Genomic DNA, 22,549 nt, shown 5'->3' with positions numbered 1-22,549 from the left:
ACTAGTTTTGCATATTCATATTGCCTCAGGAGCAAAATCTGCACTGCTCCATAAAGTGTCAATAAGAGACGCTGATCTGCTTTTTAGCCTGTCCAGTGCATTTAGCAGCTGTGCTAACGCTTTGTAAATACACCCCTAAATGTTATAGTAACTATTTACTGTAAATACCCCTCCAATGCAGCCGCAGAAGTATCAGCCACCTCACCTCAGCCGCTTCAACTGCCTCACAGCACCTCAGTCTCTTCTCCTCTTCACCTCCAGTATTTATCTTAATAGATTCATTTTTCTGATATTTCTACCTTCTGGGGATCGAGCTATGAGTGAAATCTATTTGATAAACTGTTACATCTCACCCATTTGGATGCATTTGCTGAAGTTGCAGGTTAAATTGAAATCATAATACAAATCTGAACAAATCTATTGAGTAAAGCCATTTTTTGTGTAATTGAAAGTGCTTGTGTCATTAGGAATAATCTGAGGGCCTGGAGCAGCTGCATTAGCCCATGATTCTCCTCAGTGTGTTTTTCTCTCTCCACTTCCACAGAATCAAAGCAGCGGCTGTAGTTTTAAAGTTATAATCAGCATTCTGAAAACATGTCTAACACACACCTCTATGGAGAAGTCATGCGTCGCCTTTGAAACCGCTCAAAGCACTAATTACACTCCTGAGATTAATTGGTCTTTAATAACCTGCTGAGCCACGATCTAAAAACATCTCCACAAAACCAGAACATGACCGGAAGAGCAGTGATGTGTCTGAAAAAGAAGCATGCAAGCTTTGAAAGGCTGTTCATGGCCACTTTTGAGGAAAAAACGAATCCCCGCTGCTGCATTCCAGTCGACCGTCTGTCAGACTGAAGCGCTGCTGCGGCGAGGAGGGGACGGGGGGGCGCACAGGGCACCGCGAAAACCTACACTCTCACAAAGTTACGGTTACACACGCCCAACTTTAGACTCCAGCCAAACTTCTATATTAGCTCCTTTTATGGTTGAAGTGTTATTTTGTTCAGTCGAGTGGTTTTCTTGTCATTCATTCAGGTTCCATTGTATTTGCAGTGAATAACGGTCTTTTTAGGATCATGTTCACTTATTGAAGGTCTGGTAGAATACGTTTGCTGTTGACGGGCTTTCTGTGTGGCCCGAAGACGGAGTTATTATTGAAATAAATCCTCTATATCAGCGCTGTCAAACTCAAACTCACTGTGGGCTAAAAATAAAAAGTGAGACAAATCCACACTGGGCAAAACTTAATATTTAGTGAAAAAACAACTCAAGTTTGACATTATAAACATCCATCAATCCATTTTCTTCCTCTTATCCAGGGCCGGGTCGCGAGTCTAAACAGGGACTCCCAGACTTCCCTCACCCCAGACACGTCCTCCAGCTCCTCCAGTGGGACCCCAAGGCGTTCCCAGCCCAGCCGAGAGACATAGTCCCTCCAACGTGTCCTGGGTCTTCACTGGGGCCTCCTCCCGGTTTTATAAACATGAGAAATTAAATTTGAAATGAAAGACACATCAGTAGTGTTTATTTCTTATTTAAATAAATCCAATAAATTATGTGTGTCGCTGTAGCCTTTTTAAAGTAAAGTCTTTTTTTCACAAGCCAGCAACAAAAAAACAAAACAAAAATGAATAATTTGACAGTCGAGGGTTTGGAGCAGAAAAAAATGCACAGAGAAAACAAATATTCAAACTCAATTTGCTGCACTGATTTACTCTTACTTTACTTTATTTTTTGTGCATTGGTCTCAGCTGTGCACCAACATACTAGCAAAGCATTCTGGGACTTGTATATGATGTCACGGGCCAAACATAATCACACTGCGGGCCAGATTTGGTCCCCGGGCCTGCGTTTGACATATATACTCAAATAGATTTTCTAACATTCAGAGTTGCGTAGTGTTTTACATAATTCTGCGTAGAAACCTAATCAGCGGTATTGATTTCAAACAGTATTTATAAATGCTCGTCCGTTCGATAATATTGACCCGATTCACTCACGGAACATTCGGAAAAACCCAAAGTGCACAGGTCTCATCCTCACGGGCCCCGAGCAGCAGACCCACATACACAGCAACACTTTTAATCTGACATATGACATCCCACGTGTGAAAGGGTCTCACAGAGGACTCCCCGGACACGGGTCGGTCCCAGTGGTCGTCTCTTTGTGAGGGCAAGTCTTTTCCGGTGGAGCAAATCTGCCCTCTCGTACAACACTCTAGTGAAAGGCGATTTCCGTAATCCGGCTGTGTAAACCTCACACGACAAATGGGCGTGAGGGGCTTGTGTGCGGATGTGTGCGTGCTGTGTGTGTTTGTGCGTGTGTGTGTAAAAGGCTACTAAAAGCTGCCTGTTTGCCAGAGCGGCTGATAACAGGCAGTCTCCGAGGGCATTCACAGAAGTCACGCTGCCCAATAGAAAGTGCATTTTCTACAACTTGGTTTTTTTTTACGATTTTCTTCTATATCACACGTGTCAAACTCAAGGCCCGTGGGCAAAATGTGGCCCGCTATGTCATTTTATGTGGCCCGCGAACAGGTAAATTAAAGTGTATGACTGCCTTAAGATATCAGTTTTTCAGGAGATATACGTGTTACACATTTTTTCACATCTATGCAAATCCCTATGCGATATTTGTAACTTGAATAAGGAATAAATATGAAAACGGTTAATTAACAAGATTAAAAAGCAGTTGCATATTTTTTACATTACATTTGGTTACATCTAGTTACATTTACACTGTCTTAGTTACATTTGGCCCTTGGAAAGCAACCATTTTGTTGATTTGGCGCTCTGTGAAAATGAGTTTGACACCCCTGTTCTATATAGTCCCGTATTGTGTAACCACTCGCTGTATTTTCATAGACAACATTCTCCGCCAGCACCTTATAAACCAATGATTGATCTACAGTTGTCTCCCGCTACTATGATTTAATATAATACGTTGCCAAATATGCACTATTTCACGAGCGGTGCTATTGTCGAGCTTTGTGCTGTTGGTCCTTGGGTATAAACAATGTTTTGATATATGTCCAGACAATGAGAAGCTCGCAGAGAGATAGCGCCCTGAGTAATCCCCACATCTGTTCCACTGAGACCAAACACAGGGTGGAGGATTTTCTGAGCAAGGATTATTTCTCCGTGTGTCTACCTGCCTGCGGTGCCTAAAGGCGCAGCAGACAAATCGCTCTGCATCCCGGTCTAAATGGGAGACCGGAGCAGGACTATTAGCCCGTCGGGTGCGCTTGATAGGACATACCAGCGTCTCCAGGTCGTGTAGGAGATAGTGGTCCATATCAGAGCTGGACACGTATGTTTGAGCATGTTTTATAAGAAGCGTGCAAGAGTAAGAAAGATTTATGTAATGCACAAACCCTATATTTAATTCAGTAGGAACAGCAACCAATCGATAACTGCATGTACGCTGCACAAGTGTCTATAATTGCTGAAAGGGTTAGAGCATGTGGGTACAACTGTCCAACATTCAGTAGCGAAGGAACTTTCTCTAAATATTTAAAATGCAATAAGAGCCAGATGATATAGACACTCACAAATTCTTGTCTCTTTGGCCACCTTTAGTTGTCGTTTGGCAGCTAAAAGTCTGAGCGTTTTGCGTGCTCTAACCACATATGATGCAAAATATTTATAAAAACATATAATTCATGCATATTTTTGAGCTTTGATACAGAAAATAAAAGCACTATATTGCCATTTTTGCCTGTTTTGGGGGTCGGTTAAGCCTTTACTTGATCAAAATGCATGTCTAAATGTCTCAAAATATTTCCCATAACACTTGAATTCTTTCAGTTGTTATTAAACCTTTGGAAAAAAAAAAAAAAAACGATGACAGTAGAGCGCACTCACCCTGACGAGCATGTGAGGGAAGGGTCCGCGGGAGTTTTCGGGCACGTTGATCGGCGGGATGACCCAGTCTCTCTTCTGTCGCCGCAGCCCATTGGCCACCGAGCTCCTCTGGTGTTTCCGTGGGAAGCGGATGACTCTGGGCTGGGACTCCCACACTCTTGACAGCATCTCTTCTATGCCAACCTGAACACACAGGGAAGACATCCAAACATGTCACATCAGAGCCGCCCGCCTCTCGCTGAATGTGGAATAAGGCCCCTTTTCATTTCAAAAGTCTCCCGCGACAGGTTGAAAGATGAATCTATTAAATTTGGTGCCGTGTCACATTTTTCTTTGGATAAAATTCATGGCAAAAGAGTCAATGTCCCCGCAGAAGTACGACCGTCGGAGACACGCGGGACATTTGGCGTCGCGTAGAAAGACCACTGTATGTTCTGATTTTGTAATGTGCACGATTAAGGCTTGACGTGAACTCTTTTGGCTCCTGTTTTTCAGAAGTTAGCAGCTAAATTGCCGTTTTAACGAGTCACGATTATCATTCATCGCTCTCGGGTACGACAGCTGCAGTTAAAATACGTCACTGTTCTTCAATAACATTTTGAAATTCACGACGCATCTACTGTATATGAACACCGAATATATGGAGTGATATGTGCGGATTACAGTACCTATGTTTGAAAATAGTGTGACGCTAGTACTGAACGTAAACACACTGTACCTGTAGTGTTATGTTGTAAATCAAGGCTTAGACGCTGTGTAAAACGTCACGAGGGCTGTTTTCCTCCTGCTCTTCTTTGGTGTCCTTCTGTAAGACGCCTGTATTTCTGTAATCCAGCTAATCCCATTGTGCTTTCCGCGACACGCACAGGCACACGCACACGCTCGGCTTTGTGCCCAACGTCACCTGCAGCACAGAGGCTCATCCCACCTGACGCACACACACGCACATTAGATCCATACGCACCTGCCTAAGAGCGGGGCAGGTGCTGTAAACTGCACCCTTGTCCTAAGTCTCGGAGGACAAAGCCACGAGCATCCACGCACCGAAGCCCGCTCTGGGGATTTGCATATTGATTTGTCAACCTACACTTTCATGTATTCAAAATAACAAAAACGCTCAACCATCCATATCACAAACGAAGAACGATAGACTGCAATTTCTAAATATTCGAGACACAAGGGGTCACAGTAAACCAATTAAATTAACGTCACACAGAGCACTGAATGTAACACACAGAGAGGTTATTTATGGGTTTCGGACAGACAATTCCTTCCTGATTTGACGGATTTTGTGATGACCCGGTGAAGACCTTTCTCTATTCATAAGACATAACGTTTAGATTTGAATTGCTTAATTGCTAGGACCATGGAGGATGGTGGCCATAGCTTGAAACCCATGAATAGCAACGAAAAAAACACAAAAACACAGCAGTTTGTCACGCCGTAATGACATGGTTTCTCCTGTTTGGTCTGTAGGTTCTCAAGATGGAGTTTAACTAACGATGCACAGTCTTGTCTCTGATATTATGTCATTTATTTTGAAGATTGACTCAAATCTAGCGCTACACCTCAGTCAGTTGGGCTTATTCATCATCTGCTCATAGCTCTGGACGCCAAATTCAACATAATACACACTGATCTGTGGATTTATCTGATCGCACAAAGAGGAGAAGGTTGAGCGAAAGGCAGTGACCGTTTGAAGGACAGAAAGAGGAGCAGATGTGTCTCCCCGATAAGATAAGTCTGATTGTAGCCGCATTCATCCAGAATACCCAGGTACCAGCTGGCATCGGGCGGCAGAGCGAGCGCCAGGCCCGGCCCGGCAGGTGGGCACCGCTGTGTACTCACGGATTTATGTTTGGAGAGGCCGGACAAACAAGCACGGCAAAGCAAACACTCTACAACTGACGCTAAACAATTCCAACATTACCCCCGGAGATAGAATGTGAAACGGGATCGTCGCGTGAAGATTCAGAGCGGGATGGGTAGCCACGGGAGTCTACAGCGCGTCTGGAAAATACGTGAAAAAACGAATAAACTAAACCAATAAATACACATAACAACAAAAAACTGTGCCTTCAAACTGACTCCAAAAACCGTCCAACTACAATCGAGTGGTTTAACGCAGCTGGACGGTGACAAAAGCGTTCGGTTGTATTTTCTGACAATGAAAAGCGAGTATCGTGCGCCAATCAGTCTGGCAAAAGAACAGCACATCATATCAAGGTGAAGGAACGTGATTGGCTCGACTGTATCAGAAGAGCTGCCAGAATGCAAATGCGAAACACGAAAAAGACAGTCGGGCTGAAAATGAAACGTGGTGTGAACAGAACGATCGCGCAGAGACGTTTTACTCGTCACTTTCAAGCAGTGTGGCAGATGAACGCGGCTCGCTCCAAGACTCAAAATGAAAAATTGACAAAAGAAGAAGATGCGATCATTGGAATACCACACGACAAGGTTCTTACGAGGGTTTACGGGCGCTTGAACTTACAGCTGTGAGTGTGCAGGCGTGGGAAGTGATGCGTGCAGCTCTAACATGAACATATGCTGAGTGGATATGTCACTCCGCACTGCAACACGGCTCCTATTGTGAGGGGGCCAAGAACATGACAGGAGTCAGTTAGCGGCTCCCCTGTGAGACCCAAAGAGCCAGAGGCGCATGGGGCCAGGTGGCAGCGCTCGGCTCCCGGGCAAAGAGAGCTCTGTGGGTCCACTTCGGCGCCAACTCCCCCTCTACCCCGGAGCTGGCATCTGGAGGTTAGATTTGTCTATAAGAATGCACATTATTTGATTCTTTTTTAAACTATACTAACGAACCAAAGCTTTTCAGAGATCAATCTGCAGTGTATTTTCAACAACAAACAACTAATTAGTGCAGATATTAATGTATTTTCCAGGCTATAAGTGGCACTTTGTTTCATAGTTTGTCCAGAGGTGTGACTTATACTCAGATGCAACTTATATTTTAATAATTTCACATATATAATTTCACATTTTAACCACACAAAGGGCACTCTGGGCTCGTGTACCAGTATGAGAGTCCCACGAAAGAGGAAATGACGCTTCATCTTCCTCCAGAGTTGGTGGAAGCGACACCGAGGATGAAGAACTCAATAGATTTATTGATTTGAAGTGAGATCCTGAGTAAACTTGTTGCTTGTTTTTATGCTCTGATTAACTGTTAATATCTTACGTTAACAAACCAGACACATGTTCAGTTCTCTCTGTGCTTCATGTCGCTGAATAAATATAAATGTGTTATGTTAGCCTGCTTCTTGTTATTATAATTTGCCTCTAAAGATTCAATGTCTGTTCTTGGTCTTGGATTTTGTAAAATAAATTTCCCCAAAAATGCGACTTATTACGACGGAGTATAAGGGTCACTTAAATAAAAATAAAAAATATGCGGACGCTACAAGAATAAAGCCATAGCATTTTGACATTAAAGTCGTAATTTTACCAGAATAAAGTCGAAGCCAGAAAAAGTCGTAATATTACGAGAATAAAGTTGTAATATTATGAGAATAAAGTCATATTTTTATGAGAATATAGGCTGCTGTGCCTGAATGAGTGACCAGTGCGTTATGAAGAATTTGGAGCATTTTGTTCAGATATAGCAATTTCTTCCAAATCTGTCTGGTTCCTCCGACTAAACAAACTCAAATACTTGCAGTTTCCCTTCAAAGTACTCATACTGATGATAGTGCAGTGATGGTGGGGTAAAAGACACAGTATTTCATCGTGCATAAACCCCATTTGAAAGTTTATCTGAACAAAATGCTCCAAATTCTCCATAAGACACAACGCACTGGTCACTCATTCACACACAGCAGCCTATTCTCATAAAAATACCACTTTATCCTCGTAATATTACTACTTTATTCTCGTAATTTTACAACTTTTTTTTCTCGTAGCACCCGCATAATTTTTTTTATTTAAGTGACCCTTATACTCCGTCGTAACTTATAGTCTAAGTGCGACTTATATATGTTTTTTCTTCATTATTATGCAATTTTTTGGCTGGTGCGACCGAAAATACGGTAGTTAGGCAATAAATAGATAAAAGACAGATGCATTTAATGATACACTAGAACAGGGGTGTCAAACACTTTCACCGAGAGCCACAGCAGCAAAATGGCAGCTCTCAAAGGGCCAGATGTACGTAAAATAAATCTAACTACTTTTTTAAACTTGTTAATTAGCTGTTTCTGTGTTTATTACTTATTCAAGTTACAATTACTCCATATGAATTTGCCTGGATGTAAAAATATGCCTGTATAACTGCGTAATCTGATGGTAAAACGACATTTTAAGACCATCATACCTTTTAATTTACCCTGTCGAGGACCACAAAAAATGGTGCGGAGGGCCACGTTTGACCCGCGGGCCTTAGGTTTGACACGTGTGCACTAGAACATATCAGACAAAACAACGTCATCTCCATAGAGACACACGGGTACACGAGAAAAGTTACACAGTGCATCTTTAAGTAATAGTCAAGTAAAGTTTGTGTTTTTGTCGTTTAATTGCCACAGCGTAAAATAATATATTGTGTTTGTATCTGCTGCCACATGATTAGACAGTGATAAGCTCTGTTTACGTGCCATTATTATGATCGCCGCCTATTGAAAATAAACAGTGACTGGCAAAACAAAGACGAGCTCCGATAACTATCTCTCATTTAGTTATTTGTTTGTCAGAAATGGAAAATGAAGAGAGTTTAAAAACAGAACTCTGCTGATAGGTTTTAAATGGAAAAGTGCACTGCTGTTTGCATTAGGAGCTGGACTAATTAATGGTACACAAGGCCAAAGAGCAAACACCCGACGAGGCCACAAACGTACACGATATACAGCGTTAACAGGCGCCGTTTGCATCTGAGGGAAACTCTATTAAACTCTGCCATTTAAACCAACTTTTATGCAGTGAAATGAAGATGGTGATGTTACATAAATGGTGAGAGATAATCCTGAACATACAACGTACAACGGTCTGTACGTGAGCACCGTGAGCGTAAACTGGACGTGTTTTCCTTCCGTCTCAGGCCTGGTTTCCTCCTCACCGCACTAACATTAAGTCGAGCTTCATCGTTGGTCTCTGGGGGCGTTTCTATGTCTCTCATGTTATCAAAACGGAGGGATAGTTCTTTGGATAAAATCAGTAAAGTAATCTCAGGTGTATTCTTTCGTTCGTCTTTGATGACCAGCTCTGGACAGAATATTGTGGTTTTATTTTGACCATATCCAGAGCAGGACAGTGTAGGTGATGTTTCCCACAGCTCTTCTCTGTGTATTTCTTTCTTTGGTTTAGCATTCAGTAAATATGTGCAGTTTAGAGACTGAACTTTATAAGTGAGTGCACAGAGAGGACAGAAAGTCAGATGTGACGTGAACACAACCTTGTCCACACAGCTCTGACCTTGCCTCCAGCCTGTTTAATACTGCACTCCATTTGCACTCTTACATTTACACCATCCCACTTGGTCTAAAATAACCCAAAGACACAAACAGAAAATAAATAGTTAAGGTGAATTCTAAAGTATGGCCCGAGGAACGATCACAACTATGGCTGACATTTATTTATAAAATGTAATGTTTATCGCTCACGCCATCAAATGTGCTGAATATTTGACCAGAAAAAAGATTTGATTAAAACACTATTGTCATTCATGGTGAGGAAAACTACTCTAAACTGTTCAAAATGACACATTTGTCGACCCCGGTAAAGCACCGTGAGACTTAGAAAAGAAGGGCACTGTGCTCCTCATATTTCATGAGAGTCAGACTGTTATAACTTTTTTAGATGGTGGAATGGTTTGTAAATGCTAATGAAGCTCAGAGGTGGACTCTGAGGAAAGTGGTCTCTCTGGCCTCCAAACTTGTGAGGCTGCTCAGCATAGAGGAGTACTCTGAGAGGACCTGAGGCGAGCCGGGGCTACTCTCTGATGCACGGCGTCCTCTTTGCAATCAGCGTCTCTCCTGCCCTCGGGTTCCAGCTCTTCACTGTTTCAGAAAAAACAGACAAAAGTCCTCTTTTGTTCCACTGTTTATAAAATGCCTGAGTGCTTATAAGCTGATTACTCAGCTGTCAACCATCTTGTTTGTTTTTTGTTTCGTATTAATGTGGGGTTGACGTGTAGAGCAAACCTTTTGAGTGTGGCTGAAAAACACAAGGGAACAAATAAGAATTTATTTCATTCTGTATTCTGTATCAGACGTTTTACATTTTAGTGTCCGGCTTCTACAGAACGATTTATCTTTAAGTTCATATACTATTACAAAAAAAAAAAAAAAAAAGTATTTGAAGTTTTGCCTCTGGGTATGTGAGTAATTTCCAGTTAAGAAGAGCAGTGCTGGAATCCAAGGCTATTTAAAGAGGTTGACAAGTACATATGAACAAGGCTGGAGGGTGAAATCAGAATTATATACCTTTAAGAGCTGGTTTCTAGGTAATTAGAGGGAACACATTTATTTCTTGTTCATTTATTGAATCTTTCTCCTGCTCGCCGATATAGAGAACATAATTATATAGTGAAACTAGATCACCTGGCCCTCGCAGCCGCTGCCAGGGTGGAACATTAGCTCAATCAATGTCAATTATTTTCCAGTCTCCATTATTGCACCACCAGGAGTGGGCAGAATTTTAATCCCCCACTCTGAATCGCTTTAGCAACAGGGGACGAGGCTTTTTGTCATGATTAGAAACATGACAGAGCATTAAGGCTGACGCAGTTCAACAAGTAGTGCAGGAGAAATGATAATGGCTGAGTGGTGCTACATGGAGTGCAGAGGCAGAGTGGAAACTGGTAACACAGCCCATAAACTTCAGCTGGGGCGTGTGCAGCCTGGTAATGCTGGAGGATAATGTTAAGACTTCAAGAGATTCAATTCCTGAACTTTTTTACTAAATATATGGCGTCGCACGAGTTTGATGACGTCTTGTGTGTCGTGGTAAATGTTTTATCGAGCCTACAATATATGAACTGTCTGAAGTAGGACAATTTAGATCTGCGTTTGTCCCATCCGAGCTTGTAATCCTTAAAGATCTTGCTTGAATAAACTGAAAAAAACATACATGGACCAAAGCGAACCCTTTCTGCTGCTCCCTCTGCATGCAGCAAACTTATAAATAATAAAACTCATACTTTAACAAGGACATTTTGGCTGCAACTCACAGTTTTAAATAGTTTTCTTTAACAGCAGGTATATCTAATCCAGGCATACGCAAAGTCCGGCACGGGGGCCAATTGCGGCCCGTGTACAAATTTCCACTGGCCCGCAGCCTCTGGAATAAAAATAATTGTGTGCCCCGTTGCACTGTTGACAAACGTAAAATACACATTTACAAGCAATATTATATTTCACCAAGGATGGCAGCAGATCCGGGCCGTGCTCCGAGGTCGCGCTCTCGCTGACTTTTAACGGCAATTGGATAAAGACAGGTTTAAAGAAATTCAAACATTTGCTAAGAAAATGCTGAGTTTGTTTAGTTCTCGGTTATGAACTTTAAGAAGAACCGTGCGAGGACAAGACTGACTCACCTGCTTGACATTTTGTGCATCCAAACCACCGTGTTTGAGCCAGACCAGGCCTATTTACTACAGTCCAGTCTCAGTTTGTTTGGTGAATAAATTTGAAAATCTCAGTCAATTAATTTTGTTCACTTTTTCATATTTATAATCTGTGTATAATTCATTTTGTTTTTGAAAGTAAAAAAATAATTAAATAGTTGCATGTGCAGAATGATCAGAGTGAATGGTCGGCCCCCGCAGCTTTTCACCTCACCAAATCTGGCCCTTGTTGCAAAAAGTTTGGACACCCCTGATCTATTCAAATACAGTTAGGATACAGCAGATGACTCCACAATAACGATAAACGTAATATCTTAGATGCACTACTGCTGTTCAGCCACTAGAGGCAGCAGCTGTTACTTGCACTGTCTTTCTTTACCTTGCCCATCGGGAGAGGATGTGGGTGCCCCGCCAGCGCCAGCTTCACCGTTGCCTCCCAGATGTGCGGATCGTGCACTCCTCTAGCAGTCACCATAAATTGGACGGGTTCGGACAGGTTGGCGACCTCCTGCTCGGTGTACACGCTCCCGTCTGACCGCACGCTGAAGCTCGGGTCGCTGCTGACAAAGCCCACCTCTCGGCTGTGCTGGCAATCGTCGAACCTCACTGCACAGACAGAAAGAGCAGGTTAAATTAAAGAGAAGCGCTGCATTTTACCTCCTGAGGTTCTGGCAAATCCTCCTCACATGTGGCAGGTTTAAGATTAACCCACATCCATCACGGCGTATCGCACAATATCTCATCCCCTCCTTGTCACTTCAGAAAACACCATTTGATGTCTTTGACTAAACAAACTGCTTATCTGTTTTTCTGCAATGGAATTCACCAGGGGAGACCTAATTCTTTTTTGGAAATGGAAGGATAGCTTTGGAAAAAAAAATGCATTTTCCTCAGCTTCTCCTATGGGAAGTTATAAAGGGAAAAAGTATATTAGCCTGACTGGGCCCATTGTACTCTGCGCTTTGTTGCAGACTGTCTTGAATGACATTTGGAGGTTTTGCTTGACTTGCTCACAAAAGAAGCCGTGAGGAATAGCACGCCTCCAACAAACATAAAAAGCTCTTTCTGAACTCTGTACAGTTTGGATTATGGAATCATCCACCCTCTGCTCGGGGTTTATGGTTGAGTCAGAGCGTTCGATTAGAAATACAAAATTATAGTTGATTAGCGAGCGATTTTAACGATATCATGCATTTACTCTCTCCATAGTCAAAAAATGGCGGCTATAGGTGTTTTTGCGCAGCCTGAGATCCAAAATACTGACATATTTTACAAAGATGTGAGTCTGGTCACTGTTGAATCAGGTGGATTAGCCTGTATCAAAACAAATATGGCCGCTAATGAGGAAAAAACACTGTGGATTTCTGTAAATTCAATGGAAGAAGCACTAAATTGTTAAAGTGAGGTGAGAGTCAGGGCCTTTCCAGCCTATAAACAAACTGAGCAGCTGCTTAGGGCCCTGACGCCAGCAGGGGCCCCCCCAAGAGCTCATACATTAACTGAAAATAATATAATACATCATGTTTTATTGGGCTTGTGTGTTTACAGCAGCCTAAATATCCCTCTCAGACGATTACATTTGTTTTATATCTATAAGAGGAAAATATCTGCTGCTGCGTTTGTTTTTGAGTCGGGCAGAGGTGAGGGCAGCTCTGTGTTTACACCAGATTATAATGTAAATATAAGCCCACTGTCACAACTGGAACACATTAAAATCCACCAAAAAACAAAGAAACAATGCCTAAAATTTCAAAAATCTTGACCCCCCCTTCCCTTATATGTTTGTGTTCTGTTTTTGTGTCTGTGGTAGTTGTGACGTTCTGGATGTTTTCAGTCTGATGTTGGTCAAATAAACACAAAAACAACTGGTCAAAGTGATGAGAGCAGAGTCAGAATGTTGTCAAATGTGAATTACAAATAGCTGAGTCAGGAGGGGGCCCTAGAGACAAATTCAGCTTAGGGCCCTCTGAAAACTAACACCGGTCCTGGTGAGAGTAGAGCAATTTTATTCAATATTATAGGCAAGGCAAGTTTATTTGTATAGCACAATTCGTACACAAGGTAATTCAAAGTGCTTTACAGAATAAGAAAGACATTAAAATCACACAAATCAAAACATAAATAATCACAAATAATCATCATAAATTTACCATTAAAAGAGAAGAGTGCAGAATAAAAACCTTTCAGTCGTATGCACAGCTAAACAGAACTGTTTTGAGTCTGGATTTAAACATTGTCAAAGTAAAGGCCTGTCTCACATCTTCAGGAAGACTGTTCCAAGTCTTAGCTGCATAAAACTGAAACGCTGATTCCCCATGTTTAGTCCTGATTCTGGGCACCAGCAGGAGGCCGGTCGCTGAGGTCCTCAAATTGCGAGATGGTTCATATGACACTAACATATCGGAGATGTACTTTGGACCTAGGCCATGGAGAGACTTATACACAAGCAGAGCTGCTTTAACGTCTATCCTTTGAGCTATAGGAAGCCAGTGCAGAGACCTGAACACAGGACTTATGTGCTCATACTTCCTGGTTCTACTCAGGACCTGAGCAGCAGTGTTCTGGATGTACTGTAGCTGTGTTAAGGCTCGTTTGGAGAGGCCAGTGAGCAGGCCGTTACAGTAGTCTAACCTACTGGACACAAATGCATGGATAAGTCTCTCTAAGTCTGACTTTGACAGTATACCTTTGATTTTTGCAATGTTTTTTAGGTGGTAAAAAGCAGCAGATGTTATTGATTTGATGTGGCTGTTAAAGTTCAAGTCTGAGTCCATTATTGCCTCTAGATTTCTAGCCTGAGTTGAAGGTTTTAGAGACGACACATGCATCACTGAAATAAACCGATGTGTTTGCACAGCTGCGTTTGAACCTGAACCATCATGACGTGACATGGTACAGCCCATTTTTCCACGTCTCCTTGTTTAAATTTTTTATAAAAACCAGTAAAGAAACGCATTTACTGTAAATATTAGGTTTGAAACGCAGAATCTTACATGACGGTTATGACTTTACTATACAAACGCGGCTGTTGTCGCGAATGAAACGAGACTTTGCACTTGGATATTGCAGCGTGAGGACGACAAGAGCAGGTGGGAGACGCCGTTAACCGCAGACATGTGAGCGTGCGGCGTGTAAGCAGAGCGCTCGCAGATACAGAACGTATTGACTGCTGAGTCGAGTGCGCCGCGGGTGAATCTGCTGACAGCCGACGCGAGCGTTCCATTACGCCCGATGAAGTGGGTACCAACAGAGCCACAGACAAGAGCATTTATAAAACCCCCAAATGTAATCAACACTCCAAAGCATAACAATCAAATGATTTCCAACATGATGCAACGCAATGAATAACCGATTGCCGCTCGTACAACGCCACACCCGTCACCCGTGCACTTCTGAAACGCATGTGCATGTCTGATCTTATCTAACACATGCTAATAACGAGACAAACTGATGCTATAAATCACCAAAAGAGCAGATCGGGCTGCTATGGGCAATGGCAGCGACACTTGTCAAAAAAGGAAAAAAAAAAACTGTCAAGCAAGCTTTCTTTAATCAAGCTATCTATTTAATTTATCGCCAAACGCTCCCAGACGAAAGCGGCGCCCAAACAACAAATCTGTCACTATATCTTAGCGCCGCCAAAATGGGGATGTTTGTTTTCAACCTTGGGAGTAATTGTGTGTAATGGGATGGGCGGTAAACACACCTCTGACAATGTGTGCATCTGTTTACAATGGCAAAAGTGATTCATATTTTAATTTACAAAGAAACGTACGGCCCGACGGAGGACATCTTTATGAGTGACGCCAGCTCTGGGTGCGTTATTGTTACGAGACGCCTGGGATCGTTTGTCAAGGCTCGGCTGGTTTTGTCTCGGGTTGTGGAAGTACGCTTAGACCTGCTCCGATTGTCCTGCAGATGAATAGTGACGGCAGCCTTGTATTATGTAAATTACTTCAATTACCTTGAATGGAGAGGGCTAATTGTTGTCAGTTAGACAGGTCTCTTGTGGCGTGGTGTCGGACGTGGGGTTTAGGGACTTACCCGGAACAAAAGAGAGTCTAAGCACGTCATGAGTGTGTGTTTTTCTAATGCATATATTCATTCAGCTTTTTTGGAATAAAAAGATGCGGACTTCACACGGACTTATAAGAGCTGGAGGAGGGTTTGAAAGTAACGAAACTAAAAGCATGAAAATAGAAATAGAAATTGTGCCTTATTTCAGTTAAACTTCGTCACAAAATATTGCAATTTCTGCACCCCACAAAGGTAACAATATAGAAAATCGACTGGAAAAAACTGTATACTAATTTTTTTATGTAATAAGGTGAAAACTGACAGCGGCTCAGTTGGTAGAGCATTCGCACACTGATCCAAATGTTGGCGGTTTGAATCCTACGCTCGATATAAACATCACTGGTAAAGCAGTTTGATCCGCTGACCCACAGTTTGGCGGCGCGATTCCAGCTCTCACAAATGAATACTGTCGTTGTGTCCTTGGGCAAGATACCCATCTCAGTCCCGGTGTCTGTATGAATGTGTGAGTGGTTCCTTGATGTAAAGCGCTATACAGTTGACGCTCACTATATCGCGGTTCAACTTTTGCTGTTTTTCGCAGTTTTTTTGGTGCAATTTTACATGTTTTTTTTACAGCTGTGAATAAAATTATGCTTATATTTTTATCATTAATGAACTGTATGCTTATACTGTGTGTACGAGACTAACAGGGTGTGATGGAAAACTAAGTTGAAAAGTAATTAAATTGAGAAACAAGAAACGATGGTGTGGGTGAAAGGTCAAAAGCTGTGTAACCTGAACTGAAACATAAGAAAGATCATGTCAGTGTGGGGGGGGGGGGGGATAGAGTGTTGTTCTACTGATTAGCATGATGGAAAAACTGCTGAGTTGAGTCATGATGTTAATAAAAGGCTGCTGTGAAAAGGGGCGTTGGAGAAGGTCCACAAAAGGCATCATGGAAGCAGTTTGCGCAGCTTTTTCTGCGTGCTCGCTCCCCTCTGATCAGAGTAGAAGAAAAGTCTAACGCTTGTCCTAAGTTTTTGGGGGGAAACAGCTGAGTCGAGAACAGAGTTTTCTTGACAACGTTGTATGAGCATGCGTTGTGTTCTGCGTCCTGATTGGCTAAGGGACTGTAGATCATTGTCCATCAGTCTCCTCCATGCCGTGTGTTGGATCGCAGTCCAACAAAACCCACAATGTCGATGAAACGTTCTGCACCGGCAAAGGCGCCTACGAAGGTTTGAACTTTGAGAGTGAAAGCGTGATTTTTGTTTAATTTGTTTTACTTTTAAGCCTTGTTTTGAGTACTGCGTGTTACAAACATTGAGATGAACTTGTTTCTCAGTAAGAATGTGACAAATGTTTATTTTAAGACGTCACACTCGAACCTACGACTTCGTTCTTCAGGTTGAACAGAAGCCGTATTATACATCTTTTCAGTGACTGCAGCATCTTTTTAGTGACATATTCTACCTCCCCGTAAACAGTTAACGGCATATTCATTTATGACCTTGTAGAGACAGTATGTAAAATTAGTTTTCAAATTTTTATAGGACCATCCTTCTATAGATAGTACCTTTCTCGGGCTATAAGTACTGGAAAAACTCCCTTGAAATATAACGCATGTGCTGCTGTCTGTAACTTCCTTCATCTGATCAGATAAACTTCTTTCAACTCTCTGCCTGGTCTGTGATCACTTCCTTCACAATTACAAACTTTGAGAGTGTTTAACCTCCTGAGACCTGAGCTTTAATAAAATTAAATAATTAAAAAAGGTAAGTAAAATTTAAAAAGTAAAAAAAAAAAAACTATTTAAAATATAATAATAATAATAATAATAATAATATTAATAATAATAATAATAATAATAATAATAATAATAATAAAATATAAAAAATATTCTAAACTCTTATAAATATTCTAAATTGTTCACATGTTCTTGTTGCTGTTCTTCTAAAAATTTGCACTGTGGCCTAAACAACCCAAAATGTGTTGTCCACAGATGAGGACACCAGGTCTCGGGAGGAGAAAAATGTGAGAAAATGTTAACGCCTGTGCGAGAAAAGTGTATAAAGTGTGTGGTGAGGGGTTTCACAGCTGCAAAACGTATAGAATAATTGTAAAAAATAAATCTGAGAAGTAACCCGTGCGATAAACGAGGGACCACTGCATAAAAACATCACCATTTACCAACATTTTTTGCAAACAATTTGGGTTTAACGTCAATTTATTTCTTATAAATACAGAGCTAAAATAACAGTAAAATAACAGATCTCTTGTATCCTCTGTCCACCACTGTCCTCTGGTCCGTTTCGTCCACGCCCCAAAGCGCACATCCAATTTAAGGCTGCACTAAAAGATGTATTTTTCCCTAAGCTTTGCACACAGCACATACATTCTCTTTCCGACTGTGGGCGGGAAGTATAAAGTCACTGCAGCATTGTGCTCCCGACCGCCCCATCGCCATCTCACAAGCACGCAGGACCTTGACCACTGTAGTTTTTCATAAATGTTTCGCTATTCATTTCAGATCCTGTCTTTATAACACATTCATGTCACAGATGAAAGCAGCCGAGAGAAACTGCATTAAAAGTCAAGATTACGATAAAGGATCCGGGGATGTGGCGTGATAAGCCAGCCACACTCAGATGAACAGATATGGTAACATCCCCCCGATGCAAACTCAAGATACATATTAAGTGAAATATATGAAAAAGGGATAAAACATTACAACTATTAACACAAATCGTTCCTTTACTTTACTTATAAGTTCTGCCGTAGTGTTCTCTCGGACTTTGAGTTGCCGCGCTTCCTTTGTACGTCGTAATCACGTTTTTATCACGTAAAAATGTCACCAAAAAGACTAAGCAAATTAGCGTGAATCTCCGTTTTCCGTAACATTTCATATCCATTAGCCGTTGAGTGTTGTTTGCTGCCACGGTGCTCGCAGATGGTCCGATCCAATGACAAAATCAAACACTAAACCAAGGACATTAGCGTAAGTAGTCAGGCATGTGCAGCCAGCTCCCACCACGAGCCAGACTTCTGCAGTGTTTGTCAGCGGGCCGCGGAAAAGTTTCCATTTTGAACAGCGTGTAAAATGACAGATGCCAGAGACGGAGATTATGTGGCACATGGATACAATGTTTTTTTCCACTTTTTGTTTGCTCCGTGTCTGTGTTTCCTCTGGGTTCTCCTCTTTCCTCTACCACGATGTACAATATGGTCCGTTCTCGTGCCAGATTTCAAACCTCGGTGGGATTATCCCGGTTAAATAAAGGATTTTAAAAATGTGTTTAAGAATCTGTAGGTGGTAGAGTCCTTGTATACCATCATCTTCTTTCTGTAGCCACATTTTTAGCCACATTTTTAAATAAATGAGATGAGATGTGGCTATTATTACGCACATTTTTGTCCCTCCTGCCACCGCCAATCACACAGTTAGTCGATTAACTGGTCGATAGTGTCACGGTTGACCAAAATTTGTATTCGATGGCTAATTATTTTATTTAAACTTTCAGGATTTATATGAGTTTGGCAGCAGGTTGGCTGAAAATGCCTTGCCCAAACGCAGACAAACGTTTGTGTGTGTTTGTGAATGTGTACAGGTTTGAACTTTGAGAGAGTTTAAACAAGAGAGAAATGGGAGAAAATGTTAACGCTTGTGTGAGAAAAGTGTATAAAGTGTGTGGTGAGGGGTTTTACAGCAAAAAACATTGCAGATTTCGCCTATTGCGGGTTATTTTTAGAACGTAACCCCTTGCGATAAACGAGGAACCACTGTGCTTGATAACTGTTTCATTTTATATTTCTAAATTAAGGGTAGTAGTATTTCCTAGCATCTTTTTACATGGTTATTTCCCGTTGCGACACATTCACAACAATCTCTCCTCGTACAAAACCTGCCCTTTTTCTGCAGCTATTTATTTCAATTCAATCCTTGTAACCGATCCTGCCTCCGAACGCTTTTCTGTGAGTACATCGCTACCCTTTGCTAGTTTAAAAGCAACATCTGGGACATAAAAGTTTGTCTAAGTTCACCACCGATGCTTCCTGGCTCCTGGTTTCGTGTTGACAGCACAGCTTCCATCGGCCTATTGAAAAACATGTGAGAGTGAACGGCTCATTCCCCGGTGTGTGTACCAGAGTGGAGCGTGTATATATTTTAGTGAACGCTTCCATCCACAACAGTGTTTGGCAGGCGGCTGAGGCTAGTGCCATTCTGCCCGAGTGCTTCTCCCTGAACTGGTTTGAGAGAGTGAGAACACGCTGTCCAATGGAGCGCACAGCAGAAGAGGCTAAAACAGAGCCGCTCAAGCAGCCGTGACTGCGCACCGCCGGCCGGACACACTCGCGTGGACAGGGGCTTTGGTCGGGTTCCTGTTTTTGGACACTCCCCACGGTGCACACGAGGAGACAGAGTTGTAACGGATGTGGTAAGACTGGAAATACAACGTTAGAATGTGAATGTTTTAGCGGTTTTCCCAGGCTGAGAACGAAAAAGAAATGAGGGAAAATTGATCGAGACAGATGAAGATTGTTCGTTGGTTGCTTACTTCCACAAATCAGATAATCCTGCACGTAATGATCTGTTTTTGTGATATTCAGTGGTCAGCAATCACAGTTTTGCACCATGTTTTTTCATAAAAGTTTTACAGAAGACGTCAGTTGTTATTAAAGGTTTACCAAAAGAAAGAGGTAGATTATCTGTCTCTTTTAGTTCCCACAGTGTCCATGGTAACAAACTCAGTGGGCGCACCAGGCCCAAATGACTAAATAAAGTGATTGTTGACTAAGTAAAGATAAAGAAGTACACTTTTATACATGTACCGTGAAGTGCAGAAGTAAAAACTGTGTAACCTTAACCTTAAAGGCGCTTTTTCTGCAAATGAATCAGCTTAATCATGATTAATACCGTATTTTCCGGATTATAAGTGTCACTTTTGTTCATAGTTTGTCCGAGGGTGCGACTTATACTCATACGTGACTTATATGTGACATTATTCTACTCCTCCTGTACCGCTGAACATTTAAATTTCAATATCACGGTAATTTAAAAGACATCTGAGAAACACTGAACAAAAACGTCCCCTAAAAAAGAAAATGTTATTCTGCAGAGTCTGATGGATTTAGTGATTTGGACTGAGATCCAGAGTAAACTTGTTTTTTCTGCTTTATTTATCTGATTAACTGTTAATATCTTACGTTAACAAACCAGACACGTGTTCAGTTCTGTCTGTGCTTCATGGAGCTGAATAAATATAAATGTGTTACGTCAGCGTGATGTACTGATATTCAGCCTGTTGTTCCACATTTTATTATTTTTATTATAACTTGACTTTAAAGATAAAATGTCTGTCCTTCCTCTTGGATTTTGTAAAATAGATTTCCCCAAAAAAGCGACTTATATAAGTGTTTTCCTTCATTATTTTGCATTTTTTGGCAGGTGCGACTTATACTCCAGAGCGACTTATAGTCCGGAAAATACTGTACTTCAAAATAATGTGATAATACTAGTGGAAAAGTGGTTTGAAAAGTACAATTAATACAAGTTGGGTGTATTTAGAGCTGTAGGACTTTAGTATTACTCAACTAATGATCAGAAAGGAGAAGTTAGAGAGTGACTTAGCTGACGATTTGGTGTGTTTTGGTGTTTATATGTAAAAGTACAGCTTAAACTCATCATAAACAAGTTTAAATTGTATACAGTGCTTACTAGTACTTTCTAAAAATACTATAAAGATACAAAATATACTTTATATGTTTTTTTCTTCATTATTATGCATTTTTTGGCTGGTGCGACTTATACTCCAGAGCGACTTATACTCCGGAAAATACTGTACTTACGTAAACTTAAATCGTTAACCAAATTTTTATGTAATATTTAAGGATTTATCTTATAGAAATCTGATCTTGGGACTGACAAAGCAAATACTCCCCATGATCTGACGTTGTACACAGATTTCAGACTCAACAATGTGATGAATACACCCCACCCACACAGACATTTGTACAAATACACAAAAAGACACGTATTTTCACAATGTGCCCACGCTTCTCTGGGTATAACGCTGCAATACAGTAAGCTGGTTTAAATATACTCGCTGTAAATCAAAGACACGTTTATGCATACTCTGCTCTTTTCTCTGCTTCTTATATCGTCTTGTTTTTATTGAAATGTGGTCAGTAATAAACGGCTAGTGTATAGAGCGATTTCAGTGCATGTATGGATGGAAATGAAAAAGAAAATACTTATTATTGCCCCGAATATTCCTTGGTATATGCCTTGTTGCCTTTTCCAGCGCTAATGAGCAAGTAAATTCAGCTGACATTACAAACCACAGATGCTAAAGCCATGGACTCGTAGCATTTATTGCTGCGTACGGGATGCACCAGAGACAGGGCTTAATAGAAAAGAGAGATTAACATCTTTAATTAGACTTCTTCCATACTTTGTAGTAATTTGAAATTCCCATCTCAAGGATACATTGTGCTTTATAGTTTCATCAATTGAAAAGTTCACAAAGTTGTGAGCGTCTCGGGGAAACGTCATAAGTCTTATTCTGCGTCGGACCTGGAAAACTTTGGGGGGAAAAAGACGAAAAGTTTAACGTACAAAGGTGTGAAATTTAAGCGATTCTGAAATTTGACTCGAGGCGAAACGCTAAAAATACCTCCATCCTTCCAAGCGCTAATGGTCTGTTTGCTGTACATAATGTGGATGGCAGTTGCGTCGCTGTGACTGGTTCGGGTGAATCCGCCCACACCTGTCCCCCGCCGTCTCCTGCCCGTCTCTGTGTCACGGCTGTCTCCACTGTCACGCCTTCTCTTCTTCTACTGCGCTAACTCTGCTGCTGTCCTCATCCATCTTCCACACCTCCACCGGCTTAACCCTCCCACTGAAACGTGCCGCAACTGCAGCCAAAACATGCACGGCTTAGGAATCGGGACGCTGAGTAAACGCAACGAGTTAAGAATGAGAACGGAGAGACACGGCGTTGACGCGGAGGGACGGTTTCGGGAAAGAAAGTTAGAGTTCCTTTACCTGTTTGGGGTTTTCTGGAGACGATTGGGAAGACACTTTTCGTTTTTG

At 41.6% G+C, this 22,549-nt stretch overlaps 1 protein-coding gene across 3 annotated transcripts in view; it reads right to left on the bottom strand.

Annotated features, from left to right (window-relative positions):
• Positions 1–22,549, bottom strand: part of cdh4 (cadherin 4, type 1, R-cadherin (retinal)) — a 341,227-nt gene that overhangs the window by 122,392 nt on the left and 196,286 nt on the right. For 2 of the 3 annotated variants that reach the window (XM_055221814.1, XM_033966767.2), the window contains exons 4-5: positions 11,819–12,045; positions 3,867–4,049 (exon numbers count right to left, since the gene is read on the bottom strand). In XM_055221814.1, the coding sequence (XP_055077789.1) occupies positions 3,867–4,049; positions 11,819–12,045 (410 nt within the window). The remainder of the gene's footprint in view (positions 1–3,866; positions 4,050–11,818; positions 12,046–22,549) is intronic. The other variant, XM_055221815.1, reaches the window with a different exon arrangement.

Source organism: Periophthalmus magnuspinnatus, chromosome 5, assembly GCF_009829125.3.
Source record: "Periophthalmus magnuspinnatus isolate fPerMag1 chromosome 5, fPerMag1.2.pri, whole genome shotgun sequence".
Lineage (NCBI taxonomy): Eukaryota > Metazoa > Chordata > Actinopteri > Gobiiformes > Gobiidae > Periophthalmus > Periophthalmus magnuspinnatus.
The sequence above is the reverse complement of the archived record's forward strand: the minus strand, read 5'-3'. Positions and strand labels throughout refer to the sequence as shown.